This window comes from Silurus meridionalis, chromosome 10, assembly GCF_014805685.1.
Source record: "Silurus meridionalis isolate SWU-2019-XX chromosome 10, ASM1480568v1, whole genome shotgun sequence".
Taxonomy (NCBI): Eukaryota; Metazoa; Chordata; class Actinopteri; order Siluriformes; family Siluridae; genus Silurus; species Silurus meridionalis.
Window position 1 is genome coordinate 1,392,833 of NC_060893.1, and position 14,363 is coordinate 1,407,195.

General features: G+C 37.7%; 2 protein-coding genes across 22 annotated transcripts in view; both read left to right on the forward strand.

The window, feature by feature from the left end:
- LOC124391912 (AP-3 complex subunit beta-2) overlaps nucleotides 1–8,512 on the forward strand; it is a 45,392-nt gene extending 36,880 nt beyond the window's left edge. For 7 of the 21 annotated variants that reach the window (XM_046858603.1, XM_046858604.1, XM_046858605.1 and 4 more), the window contains 11 exons: nucleotides 964–1,078; nucleotides 1,195–1,363; nucleotides 1,441–1,606; nucleotides 2,049–2,139; nucleotides 2,309–2,418; nucleotides 2,505–2,733; nucleotides 4,190–4,274; nucleotides 4,450–4,547; nucleotides 4,815–4,829; nucleotides 6,373–6,511; nucleotides 7,456–8,512. In XM_046858603.1, coding sequence (XP_046714559.1) covers nucleotides 964–1,078; nucleotides 1,195–1,363; nucleotides 1,441–1,606; nucleotides 2,049–2,139; nucleotides 2,309–2,418; nucleotides 2,505–2,733; nucleotides 4,190–4,274; nucleotides 4,450–4,547; nucleotides 4,815–4,829; nucleotides 6,373–6,511; nucleotides 7,456–7,642 — 1,404 coding nt within the window. In that variant the 3' untranslated portion in view covers nucleotides 7,643–8,512. Of the gene's footprint in view, nucleotides 1–298; nucleotides 338–963; nucleotides 1,079–1,194; nucleotides 1,364–1,440; nucleotides 1,607–2,048; nucleotides 2,140–2,308; nucleotides 2,419–2,504; nucleotides 2,734–4,189; nucleotides 4,275–4,449; nucleotides 4,548–4,814; nucleotides 4,830–6,372; nucleotides 6,512–7,455 lie in introns of all 21 variants that reach the window. The other 14 variants (XM_046858602.1, XM_046858588.1, XM_046858589.1 and 11 more) reach the window with 6 other exon arrangements.
- Nucleotides 8,513–11,268: 2,756 nt separating this feature from the next.
- tmem258 (transmembrane protein 258) lies at nucleotides 11,269–12,888 on the forward strand. Its single transcript, XM_046858615.1, has 4 exons — nucleotides 11,269–11,422; nucleotides 12,097–12,206; nucleotides 12,307–12,435; nucleotides 12,709–12,888. The coding sequence occupies exons 1-3, from the start codon at nucleotides 11,420–11,422 to the stop codon at nucleotides 12,431–12,433; spliced, it is 240 nt and encodes a 79-aa protein (XP_046714571.1). The 5' UTR covers nucleotides 11,269–11,419; the 3' UTR covers nucleotides 12,434–12,435; nucleotides 12,709–12,888.
- The last annotated feature ends 1,475 nt before the right edge of the window (nucleotides 12,889–14,363 follow it).

Here is a 14,363-nt window from a genome sequence, read left to right on the forward strand (position 1 = left end):
GAATAATATAATTTAATATTATATATACATACATGATATATCGTTGTTGATAGTGCAAGTTTTGTACAGTTCAGTCATACTGGCTGTAGGTTTCAGAGATATTATTTATATAAAAAATGGAATGTTTTGGACATTCAAGCTCAGCTGATGAACCTACTGTAGATTTGTTAAGTGCAACCTGACTCCTTGTGTGTACCTTTTTAAACTTTTCTGTTCTCTTCTTTTCCTGGCTCTTCTTGTCACCGTCTCACCTCATCACTCTTTCGTCCCCCCTTTTTCTTACTTTCCTGTCCGCCAGGTTATTAGGCTGCTTGAAAGAGTCGCGAATCTAACCAGCGTGAGTCTGTCAGTTCACGAAGAACTCTGCGCATATCAGAGTGCTTCCTTGCCAGTCAGCTTAGCCGTAACCCTTCACGCCTAGCCTAGCTTATTGTCTGTCCAGTGCTTAATTCAGCCTTAAACCCCTGGCTGAGCTTCACTATCTGTTGTCTCTACTATTAAAGAGCAGGATCCTCTTGAAAAGCCAACTGCCCTCCTCCATTACTTCAGCTCATTTTTCTTTTTGCAATCCTGAGTGATGCTAAAAACTCACAACGCTAATCAATTCCTTTTGATGATCCAAATGGACTAATGTAATGTCTTAACTCAGGAGGAGGTCATTTGGTGTTTATTTCCGACGTCATTTTTTAGGTAGACGTTTCCCAGTTATACACTAAAGTGGCCATGAATGCATCACTATAATGCTTACATACATGATTCGTCTTTATTAAGGTAAAAAATGCATGATGATGATGATGATGATGATGATGAATCCAGAATTTGTTAAAACTACATACGTTCTATTTGTTGTATATGTTTACAGCCTGTAGGAATGGGAAAGGCATTCATGGCCACACAGTGCTCTAACACTTTATAGCTATGATATATATGTTTGGTCTGACCTCGTCCTGTGGCTTCCACCAGGTTCCAGAATGGACCAAATGCACCAGCAGGAAGGAGCGTAAGGAGAAGAAGGTGGAGAAACCTTTCTACTCCGACTCTGAGGGAGAATCTGGGCCCACCGAGTCTGCTGACAGCGGTAACTCAGGAATATTTTGGTGTCTGCTACTAAAAATCTGTGTTAAAGATTCGAACAAACAGAATGGATTTTTATTAGAGATTCCACACCAATTAGATTTTCCACTTTCTCTGCAGAGACGAATTCCTGCAGTGGGCCAGAGAGCGGCAGCGAGGACAGCGGCTCAGGCTCTGACAGTGTTGAGAGCGACGAGGAGTCCGAGTCTGATGGAGAGGAAGAGAAGACCAAGAAGAAGAAGAAGAAAGTAGACAAGAGCAAAGCCAAGAAACCAGAGAGTGCAGAGAGGTGGGATTCATTTCTAAAGTTGAAGGATTGAAGCATTTTTGAATCTGTACATGTGTGACAGTGTGCTTTCTTTACAGTGACCAAAGCAGTGCAGAGGAGCAGAAAAGAGGCAGGAAAGTAGGGAAGGAGCAGAAGAGGATGTCCGAGTCAGAGAGTGAGGAGGAGAGCGAATCTGAAAGCAGCGAGTCAGAATCCGAGTCGGAGGAAGAGTCAGACTCAGATGTGGACACTAGAAAGAAGAAGGTTTGAGCCTTAAATCCGCATTAATTCCCCTTTATTGTTTTTGTTTTTTAATTTAAATTTAGACTAAATCACTCTGGAGTTACACCCCTTTACGACTCCACAGCCCGCACTCAAAGCTCCTGAGCTGCCGCAGGGAGATCTTATCGAGAGCATGGAGATCACTCTCTTCACAGATTTTGAAGAGGTGTCCTTAGTGTGCAGTGGTTTCTTCTCCCTGTATCTCTGTAAAATCACTCAGTGACAGGCCTTATTCCTTAAAGAATACAGTAACACCACAACAACAACACAGTCATGACAGAAGCGCTGTGTTATATAGTTTGATTGAATTGTTACATCTCAAAATCTTTTTCCCACTTTCCTTCCTTTTCTTGCACTGAGCTGTTTTTAATGATGTGCCCCAAATGTAGAACAACGACTGATGTTTGGTGGATTTTTCTCACAGGCACCTACATCAAAACCACCACCTCCAAAGCAGACCAAAAAAGAGAGCAAGAAGGAGTCCAAGGAAATGTCTTTGTTGGATCTGGATGACTGTAAGTAGGATCTGTACACTTTGAATTGTCTTGTGCCATACCACAAAAGTGATTGTGCTCCATTCTGGCTTTTGCTAATATTATATAATGTGCTTTCTTGAAGATTTAACCTTGAGGACAGAATAGGAGACTTTTACTGCTATTAATAGTTTCTTCATCTTTGCCTCAGTTGATCCCACGCCCTCACCTCAGGTTACCCCGGTCAGCAACTTCCTCTCCAGCAGCCTAGTGGCTGATCTAGAAGGTCTGTCACTGACTGACACCGTACTCGCCCCCACAGTAAGTTACATACATCACTGTATTTCATTAAATGTGCTTCGCTTTCGACTTGACACTTTGCTCATTTGTTCCCATTACATTTTCAGACCATCACCCCATCATGCTCGATTAGGATGTATGAGTTGTTGCACCGCATCACAGGAGAGGGTCTGGGGGTTGAGTACTGCTTCAGCAGGCAGCCCTTCAGCCCTGATCCGAACATGGTGGCTGTGCAGATCCAGTTCACCAACAACACCAGTTCAGAGACCAAGAACCTACACATCGAGGAGCCCAAACTGCAGTCTGGTATGAGGATCAAGGAGTTCACTGAAATCGGTCAGTCAAAGAAAAGAACGGTGTACACCTGCAAATTGTTGATATTATTTTGATTTTATATCATTTTTATATATTTTATATCATTTTATAGTAATTATTTATAGAATAATGCAGTGCTCAAGCATTAGAGGCAACTCAAACACACACACACACACACACACACACACACACACACACACAGGTCAGGGTCAGGACTGGTGGACCAACACAATATAAGGCAGTGCTCATAAGGTTATATGTATATATAATGTATTAATATAATGAATATATTATATTGTATTTTTTATTGTATATATTTATAAATAAATATAAAAGAGGCGAAATAAAAACCTACAATGCAACACACGTTTATTTACAACATCCTTTCTTTAGATAGAAATTTTCTTTCAGAGCTAAAATAAATAAATAAATAAACTCCAACGAAAAAATCTTTTAAATCACTAAACATTTGGTTTGCTGATGCGGCAAATTTCAAATCAAGCAAAAAAAAAAAAACGCCATCGTGCACACATTCGGCAATTAATAATATTGCTATATTTTATATATATATATATCACACACTTTCTCTCTCACACACACACACACTCAATAATGCACACACTTTCAAATCCACTCAGTTACTTATTCGCTCAATTCTCCTTACACCTACCCACGCATTTACTCACACATTTATTCAAATTCTCACACTTAAGCATTCACTCACACACATTTAGTAACACTCACATGTTCACATACACACACTTATATATTATATTTACATACAGGCAGCATTTGTCTGAATTAAAAGGGAAAACAGTATGAATGCACAATCTACAAATATGATCATATGCTTTTATTAGAATTTGGAAATAAAGCTTTGTTGATAAAATACAGCAAAATTTTGTATAAAATGTAGAAAAGTGGAGGCATAATCTATGTCAGTCTAAGTTCAGATACAAAATTTTATTACAATATTTCATCCAGCAAAGCTAAAAAGCAGTGATACAATCGATTCAAACCAACTTCAATTTGATGCAAATTAACTATTCACCTTTTATTACAAATTGAAATAAAGGCGTATATTTCAGGCATGCGTTTTTAATTCAGATTTTTCTGACGATTTTTTTTATTTTGCATTAAATGATCAATTTTAGGGTCTGAAAGATATTTTAATACACTGTATTTTCATAATCTGAGTAACAGTGATATTTGATTGCGCTCGTTCGTTCTCTGAGTCACTTATTAACTTCCTATAATTGTATTATTTCAGCCTTATGACAGTTTCTCTGTTATTAGAGGAGAATCATGTGTAATGTTAAATGCAGAACTTCTGACTGATTTTTCTGAATTAAACACAAGATCACGTGGTTCACCGTGTCTTTTTTTTTTATATAAAATTTATCTAAATAATTTTGTCATGAATAAAAGGGCTCACTTCTTCTGTGTCTCGTGATGTGCTGTCTGATTTCTTTCTCAGAGCTTCTACCTGCAGGAGAATCCGTTACTGCTGTAATGGGCATTGACTTCTGCGACTCCACACAAGCAGCCAACTTCCAGCTTTGGTGAGAAACAAACCTTCAGTCCACCCAGGAAACAACTGATTACACATATAAAGCAAAATATCCTCTGTTATAATACTTTCCATCATAATAACGTCCTTCACGCTCATGTCTAAGAAATTAACATTTGTGAGATGATTCATTCTCTTTACTACTGTTTTTTTTTTCCTTAAATCAGCACACACACTCGGAAGTTCTTTGTGTACATCCAGCCACCGGTCGGGGAACTGATGATGCCTATTTTTCTGACAGAGAACGAGTTTAAGAAAGAGCAAGGTGAGATGATCAGATGTTCCTCTGAATCTGTGCAAAAGACACATCAATAGCAATAATTCTAATTCAGAGCCAGTTATGTCTCTTCTAACATTATAGCAGATGTATATTATTTAACATATGGTCTATTAGCATTCATTCGTTCCCAGTGTGTAATTTCTAACGATTAAGCAGCACTAGATCTCTGCACCAGCTACAATTACTGAATGTTCCTCTATCATGTTTTTATTTCTCCTTCTGTGTGGGTTCATTTTCGTTGCTGTCCTTTAGAGACGATATTACACGGTAAGTTCCCCTAAAGGCCGAGTTTCTTTACACTGGCAGTTCGCCATCTACCTCAAGCCCTGCCGTTCCTTCCCAATACCCGCACCTCTGCTTCTAGCCATGTTGTCAGATTCTAGTGGATGTCTTTGCATCATTAAGCATGGCAAATCATTTTTTAGGTAACGTGGAGCGAACATTTAAAGCCAATTATCCCACAGAATATTTCACGTGGAATACATGAGACATAAATAGAACTTAGCCACATGTATGCATGTCAGTGAGGACTTACACATAATAAAGGTAAAGAAAATGTACTTACAGTAAATGCATTCTTAAGATCTGTTATTTGGTCTGTTTATAGTGACTAAACCCCAAAACCAAAAGCTCTCATGCATTTATAGTGTAATTTATAACCTCTAGAAACGTTGGAGTTTTGTGCATCTCGGTATGTAAGAAGTTCTAATTAGTGTTGAGATTTAAGACTAAACTTGACAATGTGCAGAAATGTGCAGTTGGGTCTTTTTTTTATGCTGCATTTAACCAAAGCTCATAGCTCATACTGTAGAAGCAAAGAAATGCTTCGCGCTCTGCAACATTCAGCAAGTGACAGCTAATCAAAATAGTTGCTCGTAGAATGATATTGTAAACATGGTAGCACTTTTATACCATGTATATAAAGGTATTTACTTTAGATGAGCCTACAGATCGATCTTCTTAAATCTAGAACACTGAATGTACAGTTTTGAGGAAGAAAATATACATCACTTGTCACAGCTAGTTGGCTAGATCGTATTTAACCAGTGGTGGGCCGTCACGGCCAACGAGACCTTCTCTGCTGACCATGACAGCTCCCTCTTAGAGACTTACATTTTAAGTAATTATATTAAAGTCTATTATCTCCTTTTAAGTTTGTTTTCTTAGGGGATCTGCTCCAATGCATATCTATAACATTGGAGATCTATCCAATCAGATTTCAGCCATCACCTCACGTGTTGCTGAGGTCAAAGGTATCAGCCGTGAGGCCTTCAAAATGAACATTCTGCTTCCAGGCTGTTGCTTTACCCGCAGATTTCGAGTTTGGTGACAGCATTTGGCGCATAATAACGTCCGCATTTTCACATCCTTTGATTGTATGGTCAGAAAGCGCACTAAGCAGAGCTCTCGAACCGCATCTATAGCAAACTGCACGAGCTCAAATATATTCGTGTGGATTTAATAGCAGTTTTTATTTTTGCACATTGACTGACAGAGGAGAAGAAATGCATTTGGTTGCAGATGTACTTACAAGGACATTTACAATGTGGACTTCAAAAAAAAAAGGCTGGACATCGTGAGGAAAGTGTATCATTCATTATTCACTAATATTCAGTGATTGTTTTATTCTTTTTCACATCCAAATACAAACAGGTACAAACTAATTAACATTAGTGCAGGATTGTTCCGATTTTCTTTATATATTAAAAACCATTCCCGAGTACACCTCCACCATGATCGGCTCTCTGTCTTGTTTTGGTGTTATTTGTATTGGATAAATTGATGGACCTTTACATTTATTGCTCCGCAGGTCAGCTAATGGGAATGAATGAAATCTCAGAGAAGCTCAGCTTGGGGTTGAAGTGTCAGACTGATCACGTTATTGTAGAGAGAGTCACTGCTACAGCTAACCTCAGCAGGGTACCTTGTGGCTCTGAGAAAGAGTGCAGGTAAGACTCAGGGAATGAATCACACACTTTGCCTGTCAAAGCGTAAGTATTTACTCAAGTGAAAACAAGATTTGAAATAATTGTGCTCATTTATTAAAAATCGAACTGAGATCTCTGATTTGGAGAAGTATTCAGAATCTGATTCAGATTATTTTTTACTTTGTTAAAGCACTTTGGGTAGCAGTTACAACCTTGAGTCTTCTCAAAAAAAAGGCCATAAGCAATGGAAGTATTGGGAATACTAGTGGTGGGAAGTCTGGTAGATCTCTCATGACAACGAGTAGATCCGACCGTGGGTGAGGTGGAATTGGGACCTTATAAAGGGGAAAGGTAATGGGGAACAGGTGTAGGTGATTAGAGCAGGGAGTGGCTGAGTGAGAGTTAGAGCCTTGGAGGGAAGCGTACCTGGTGGTTCACTGACAAAATAACACTTGCATTGGTGTTAATTTAAAAATGGCAATATTTAAAATATAGATGACTAGAAATAGATGAATATCATTTATTATTAATAATAACCTATAATTAAAGGTAAATTGAGCAAATTTGTTATTTCAGAAGTGTGTATCAAACTGGTAGCCCTTCACATTAATCTGTACCCAAGAAGTAGCTCTCAGTTTCAAAAAGGTTGGTGACCACTGATCTAGCTACTCTACTATAAATTCTAAACTGAGCTCAATTTTCCGTGCCTTAACCAGGGATCTGAATCTAAATGAGAGATTTCAGTTACTGTGGATTTGACGGATTATTGTGTGTATGTTAATGGGCAAAAAAAATGGAAGGGATCCAAACCTACGGTAATGCTGGAAAAAAGAATTATTGCTGAATTAATTAATAAATAATTAGAATTATTCTGTATTAATATGTTGCTCTACTCTTTTTACCTGGTTTCTACTCTGCCTTTTTTCTGCCATCTGTATTTTCTGGCCTGTTTTGCTTCACTTCAGTCCTCCTCTTCCTCCTCCCCCGTTTCCTGTATCCAGGTTTGCTGGGAAGACGGTGAGCAGCGGCAGCCTCGTGCTCGTCACCGTGGCGAAGAAGGAAGGCAGAGAAGCCCAGCTCACGGTGAACTGTGAGAAGATGGTGATTGGCACGATGCTCGTTAAGGACATTCTTCAAGCCCTGACGCAGTGATGACTGAATGCTTAGTGTGTGAAAAAAAACCTGTAGCTATGTGTAGCTTTAAACCTTGTGTGCTGATGTTTGACCCATTTTTTGTCATTTACTACACAATATTGCACCTAGTATACATAGCCGATCGCTTAAAAATCACAGATTAATCTTAATTACTGTCCCCGATGAGCTGAAACCTGAAAACGATTCGCATTAAGCCCTTGTGAATGCTCTGTATGCAGTGTCACCTTACCTGCCTTTCTCGTTTTTTTCGGTTTGGTTCGCAGAAGTGTTGCATGACGTGATTCACATTTTTAACCTTCCCAAATTTCTATTGAAACCCGTGTTTACTCTTCATTTCTTTGTGTGACCAGGATATCACACATATATACATAGATATAACACATGGCAATGTTTACACTTACGGCGATTATTTAAGGAGGTTACTGGAATAGAAGAGCCTTTGTCACATATACATTACAGCACAGGGAAATTTGTTCTTCGCATATCCCAGCTTGCTTAGAAGCTGGGGTCGGCCATGATACGGCACCCCTGGAGTACAGAGGGTTAAGGGCCTTGCTCAAGGGCCCAAGAGTGGCAGCTTGGCGATACCGGGGCTTGACCCGCCGACCTTACGATCAGTAACCCAGAGCCTTAACCACTGAGCCTCCACTCCTCCAGTAGCATATGTGCTACTAGAACATATGCTACTTCTTTTTTTTACCATTTTCAAAACATTTCAATTAGATTTCACTCTTCCTAACACAATACCTGCAATTATATAAACACAGATGTTTAAAATCTCTTTTTCGCTTTAATATTCTATTATTTCGAGTAGTTATAATAACAAAACAGACACTGATACAGCATTCATGTCTTCAGTTAATCCTTTATCCTCTCACACACACACACACACACACACACACTGCTTTTTAAGACACTGGGAGGAAACCGAAAAACCCTGAGATGTTGCAGCATATTTGCACCGAATAAAATATTTCATTATCTCAGCAAAAAGATGTCCAATTATGGTAACTTTCTCTACTAAATCCTGCTTATATCAGTAACACAATCAGGCTAAAGTGATGGCAAATTGCACTTTATTAGTACAAACATCCTGTATGATATTTGCTGTAATGTAAATCATGCGGTTATGGGGCAGAACAGCTTGTATTGTGTGGATGAGCTTCCTATTGTTCCTAAGACAACGAACGTTCAGTGCTTTGGAGCTTATGGGAGTCATGTGCAGCCAGTATAATGCAGTAATAATGTAGTAATTAGATGTAGCCTATATTCTAGGTTATTTGGTTACTCATAGGAGGTTTATTGCTTACAACAAATAAATGACAAGTCTATTCTGTGAAAAACAAACTGATGGTTCAGGTGTTGAAGGCATAATTCCCAGCTTTTTATTATTATATTATTATTCCATAAGAACTCCATAAGTAGACTTAATGAAATTAAATCGTACATTTTTTTTTTTTAATTATGAGACCCTAACGGCTAAATTAATATTTCACATTTGTGTTTTTTCAAGTTCAAAAAGCTACTTGAAATTCTCACCCATCATGATATAAATTTAGGAAATCTTATGCAGATCATACTTCCTCAAAGGTGTATAATTTATGTTAAATGCAGGGGGAAAAGTGCACACGTACGATAAACTGCTTTCGTGATGATTAAACTACCCAATGTTAGGCATTCGAGTCCTTGTCGTGTGAATGTGAGATGGTTTCTGATTTTATTTATTGATTGATTTTTATTTTATGTCAATAAAATAAAACATATTCAAATATTTTGGGTGTCTAGATCATTTTCATTTGCATTCATCCATCCGTTTTGTCTATTCTTCATTCCATATTTCATTTTTAGAAGTCAGAACTATAATAGCATTAAACATTGCAACCAATCGGTCCAGTCTTTGCTAAACTTGATGTGATAAATCCCCATTAAAATGCAGTTAGAAAACTACTGAAAAAAACCTTATGAACACTAAGAATAATGAATAATATTGGAAAAGAATTTTATGCAGGCTTTCAACCATTCAACCATTCATTTTATTGTTAATATTGAGTTTTAATATTGTCTTGCATAGCTGTTTACCTGAAAATGTCATTTGTATATTGGTATTTTTATGCCATGAAAAAATATTATATACTGAAAGGCCATTTGACTAACAAACATAATGGTGGTGTCTGAATTTTGCATAGTTCTTTATATAATGTATTATCATGAGTGTGAAAAAGCACAAAAAAACAAACATTCCAATGAGCTGTTGAGGGAAAGGATACACAAAAAAACACACACTGTGCAGAACATGCCAATAGCAAGCAGCACCATGGTGAGGTGAGGAAACACAGCTGGTTTCACTGGAGGCCATGACCAGAAACATGACTTCAGGTTCTTATATAATGTGTAATACCGGCTGGGCAGTCAAAAGTAGATGAGATACTGCATACTGTATTCACACCTAAGCCTTTAGTGGTGTCCGACCTGAATCAGTCCACCTCTTTATATCATTATGGCGGCTTTAGAAACCATCAAAATGATAGAGAAACGCAGTATAACGGAGTGTTGCTTCACAGATAGGAATCTCATCCAGCAAGAATGAAGATCACTGTTAAAACAAGAAACTCAATGAACACAAATCAATAAGTCTTCTTTTATTGCAGCCACAACAGCCCCATACATCATCCATCGATATTAATCGTTTAATTATTGACCTTGTGCATTTTTGTGCATTTTTTTCCGTACATCATGGTTTTAGTAGGGATGTGAAATTGTGTGAAATTGTGTGTTTTTGTGCAAGTTCTACTGAAAATAAATTGAAAGGATTGTAAGTATATCGCGACCAATTCAATTTCTTCTCCTGTCAGTCATTGTGAATAAAAAAAAAGCTATTAAGTGTACACAAATATTTGTGAGATTGTGCAGCTTGCTACAGATGCAGTTTGCAAGCTCTGACTGATGCGCCTCTTTGACCATCCAATCAAAGGGCATGAAAATTCCAACTTTACTGTACGCCTGCTAGACGGCCCCAGTACCCTCAACTCGAAATCTGATTGGTTAAAGCGACAACTTCAGGCAACATGTATTGAGACCCAGAAACATATGATGTGATGGCTGAAATCTGAATGGTTAGAAACTCAAACACAAACAGACACTCGGTTGTGTTGCTCTTAGAGGCTGTGCAACTGAGAGAACATCTATAAAACAAAAAGAATTGTTTAATTGGGAATAATTTAAAACATATTCATGGATAAAAACACATTAAAAGTCAGTGATTGCTGGCCCTGATACTCAATCATCATACCAGTATGCTTGTTGATCTCCACCCTGACTAGATCCTGGACATGAGAATGTGTTCATATAGCTACAAATGCATTTGAGAGATTTGTGTACTAATGTTCATCCCAAAGGTGTTCACTGAGGATGAGGTGTGTTGGGAGTTCATCCTCTCCAAACCAACCACACCATATCTTCATGGAGCTGGCTGTATGTAGGGGTAGTGCGCATGCTCAGTTTTGAACGTGTTTCGATTGGCAGTGGCGGATTTACGCGATTTAGGCGAATTTAGAAAAAGAAAGAGGAAAGAATTAGAGGGAAAATGTGCAAAAGATAAAGGTGTGTCTACAGCTCTATCAATTATCTCGTCCTGTTCTCCGTGTTATAGAGATTACGTGTGAACTTCACGCAGCGTCAGGGCAGCAGATCTCGCGAGACTTCGCGTCTTCACATACGTGGCTTTTCGCTTCGTGCTCACTTCCGGTTTCGGTAAATTCGCTGCTAGCCGTCAACATGGTGAGTTCTGCACGTACAGAGAATAAATAAAACGCTTTATTTTTTGCCTGTTTTTATTTATTATGCAAATGTGTGAATTTGTGAGCCTTGTTCTGGCACAATTTAAGCCAAGACTGGTGCATTATTAGCTGTTTTCGCTATATAGCTAACACACACATAGCTAGCTTCATAAAAATAAAGAATGCATCTATTACTCTGTATTAATTACTATTCTACATCCATCTATCTATCTATCTATCTATCTATCTATCTATCTATCTATCTATCTATCTATCTATCTATCTACTTTTGCGCATGCGCAAGGTGTTCCGATTATATTGTCCACTGTATGATTGACTACTATATATATATATATATATATATATATATATATATATATATATATATATATATATATATATGACATTTTAAAAAGTAAAACTATATACTGTTTTCAGAAAAGATTGCAAAATGTTTGCAGATTAGATTATGTATTGTGTTGAAATTATAAGATGAAAGTAAGAGAAATTGTTTTGAAGAAGAGAAAAAAGTCTGTCTTATATAAGTGTAGTCTTATTTAAGAGTCTAGATAATAAATTGAAGAAATAAACTCACAGATCGTAAATAACATTGTGTACACGATTATTGATAATTAATCAGTGGATGCTCCTCATTTCTGCTGTTCCTTTGAGCAGGAGCTGGAGGCCATGACCAGATACACGAGTCCGGTGAACCCGGCTGTGTTTCCTCACCTCACCGTGGTGCTGCTCGCGATCGGCATGTTCTTCACAGCGTGGTTCTTCGTGTATCCTTTTACCTCAACAGGCCGGTGGGACGTTTGCGTTTCCTTTCACATGAAACAGGGTCTGTTTTACACCATTTGTCCTTAACCCAGTCTGCTCCAGCTATGAGGTGACCTCCACAAAATACACACGAGACGTCTACAAGGAGCTGCTCATCTCGCTGGTCGCATCACTCTTCATGGGCTTCGGCGTTCTCTTCCTGCTGCTTTGGGTCGGAATCTACGTTTGAAAGTGAGGATTTAGTCATGGCTCCGAGCTTCAGTGTATTATTAGGATACAAGCTGAATCTTTTTACTTCTGTTTTAGTCAGTGTGCATGCTGGTTCTTTTTCATAAGTGATGCTATTTTGTTATAAACAGGAACTTTAATGCACTGGTTGATTTTGTTTGATGCACGGTCTGTGTGCATAGTTTTATTTTTGTCTTCAGCCCGTATATTTAAAATGCCAAATTTCTCATGTACATCTCATTGCATTGTTTTTTGTTTCTGTGCTCTATGTTGCAGATTGAGAAGAACATTCCAACGGCTCTGTGCTTGTAGTTGTGTCTCTTTCTCTCTCACACACACACACACACACACACACACACACACACACACACACAGCGGGATCAGGATTGAACTTTGCACTTGCAGTATGTTGACAGTTTGACTTCACCAATAAAATTGATTTTGTAAAAAAAAAAAGACTCATTCTTTGTAATGTGTGATGCAGTAAATGCGAATAAAAAATGTTCATCTGTTTATTTTATTTAACATTTCATTCATCAGAAACGTACTGTATTGTTACAAGAGTTACTGTGAGCAACTATGGGATTTTACAGAGCGAATTAAAACGACTGTTTTCTACAACTCAGCAGTTGAGGGTCTTGATTAAGGGCTCAGCAGTGGCACTTCGGTGGTGCTGGGATTTGAACTCGCAACCTCCTGTTCAAAAATCAGCGCTTTATTACCGAGCTACAACTTCCGGGTGGAATTGAGGTGCAGGTTCTGTAGAGATTTTACTGTATAATGGACTTTTTCCACTTGCTTCCAGGTCAGTTTTAGTCCAGGTGTCGACATTTAAGGCATTTGGAAAATGGTCTTATCCATAACCACTTACAAATGAGCAGCTATGGAGTTAAGGGTCTTGTTCAGGGTCCAGGAGTGGCAGCTTGTTGTGACCTTCAGATCCAAGGTACAGTGACTTAAACCACCATCTCCCCAGCACTTGGGCTTTCCGAGAACATACAGTGCATCCGGAAAGTCTTCACAGCGCTTCACTTTTCCCCCACACTTTGTTCCAGCCTTATTCTAAAATTCATTAAATTCATTATTTCTCTCAAAATTCTACAAACAAAACCCTATAATGACAACAAGAAAGAAATTCGTTTGAAATATTTGCATCTGTATTAAAAATAGGTAAAACTTTTCATTTTTATTCACAGCCTTTCCACTGATCATCCTTGAGGTGTTTCTACAACTTGATTGGAGTCCACTTCTGGCAAATTCAGTTGATCGGACATGATTTGGAAAGCGATATACAGTATATTAGATCACATCATATGTAAATTCTGCAAGGACAAAAAGAAGCAAAAGAGGGTCTGTGAATTTTGTGGTTAAGAAAAAGAAATCATTTTGCATCTTTTTTTTTACATTGTATTTACTCGAGATTATTTTGGAAATATATAGAATTATATATTAATAGAAAAATGGAAACTGGGATAGAAATATGTATATGTGCTGTTTTATACGGAACGTAATTATTTGAATTGTAAAAACAATATATTATACATTTGTTTATTTTATTAGGAAAATTCCATATTCATAAGAAAAAGTGGGCTCACTGCGGACCAAAACTGTCCCATTTTATTAATGACATCAAATTGTATGTAAATCTCTTGGAAGAAACCAAAAAAAAGGAAGTTTGAATTTGACATACGTATGTAACACCTAAATAATACAAAAGTGTTTCATGGATGTTTTTGTGATCTGCTACCTAAAGAAATATATAATATAAATATTAAATAAAATATTTTTGGAAGACCTTATTTGAATAAATTGTTCATATGTATGAAGTCTGGGGACACTTTTTATAGGTTGTACAGACAAAAATAATCCTTATTGTTATTTCAGGATCGAGTTTGAAGCTTTGCACACAAATTCAAGCCATGGACTAAAAT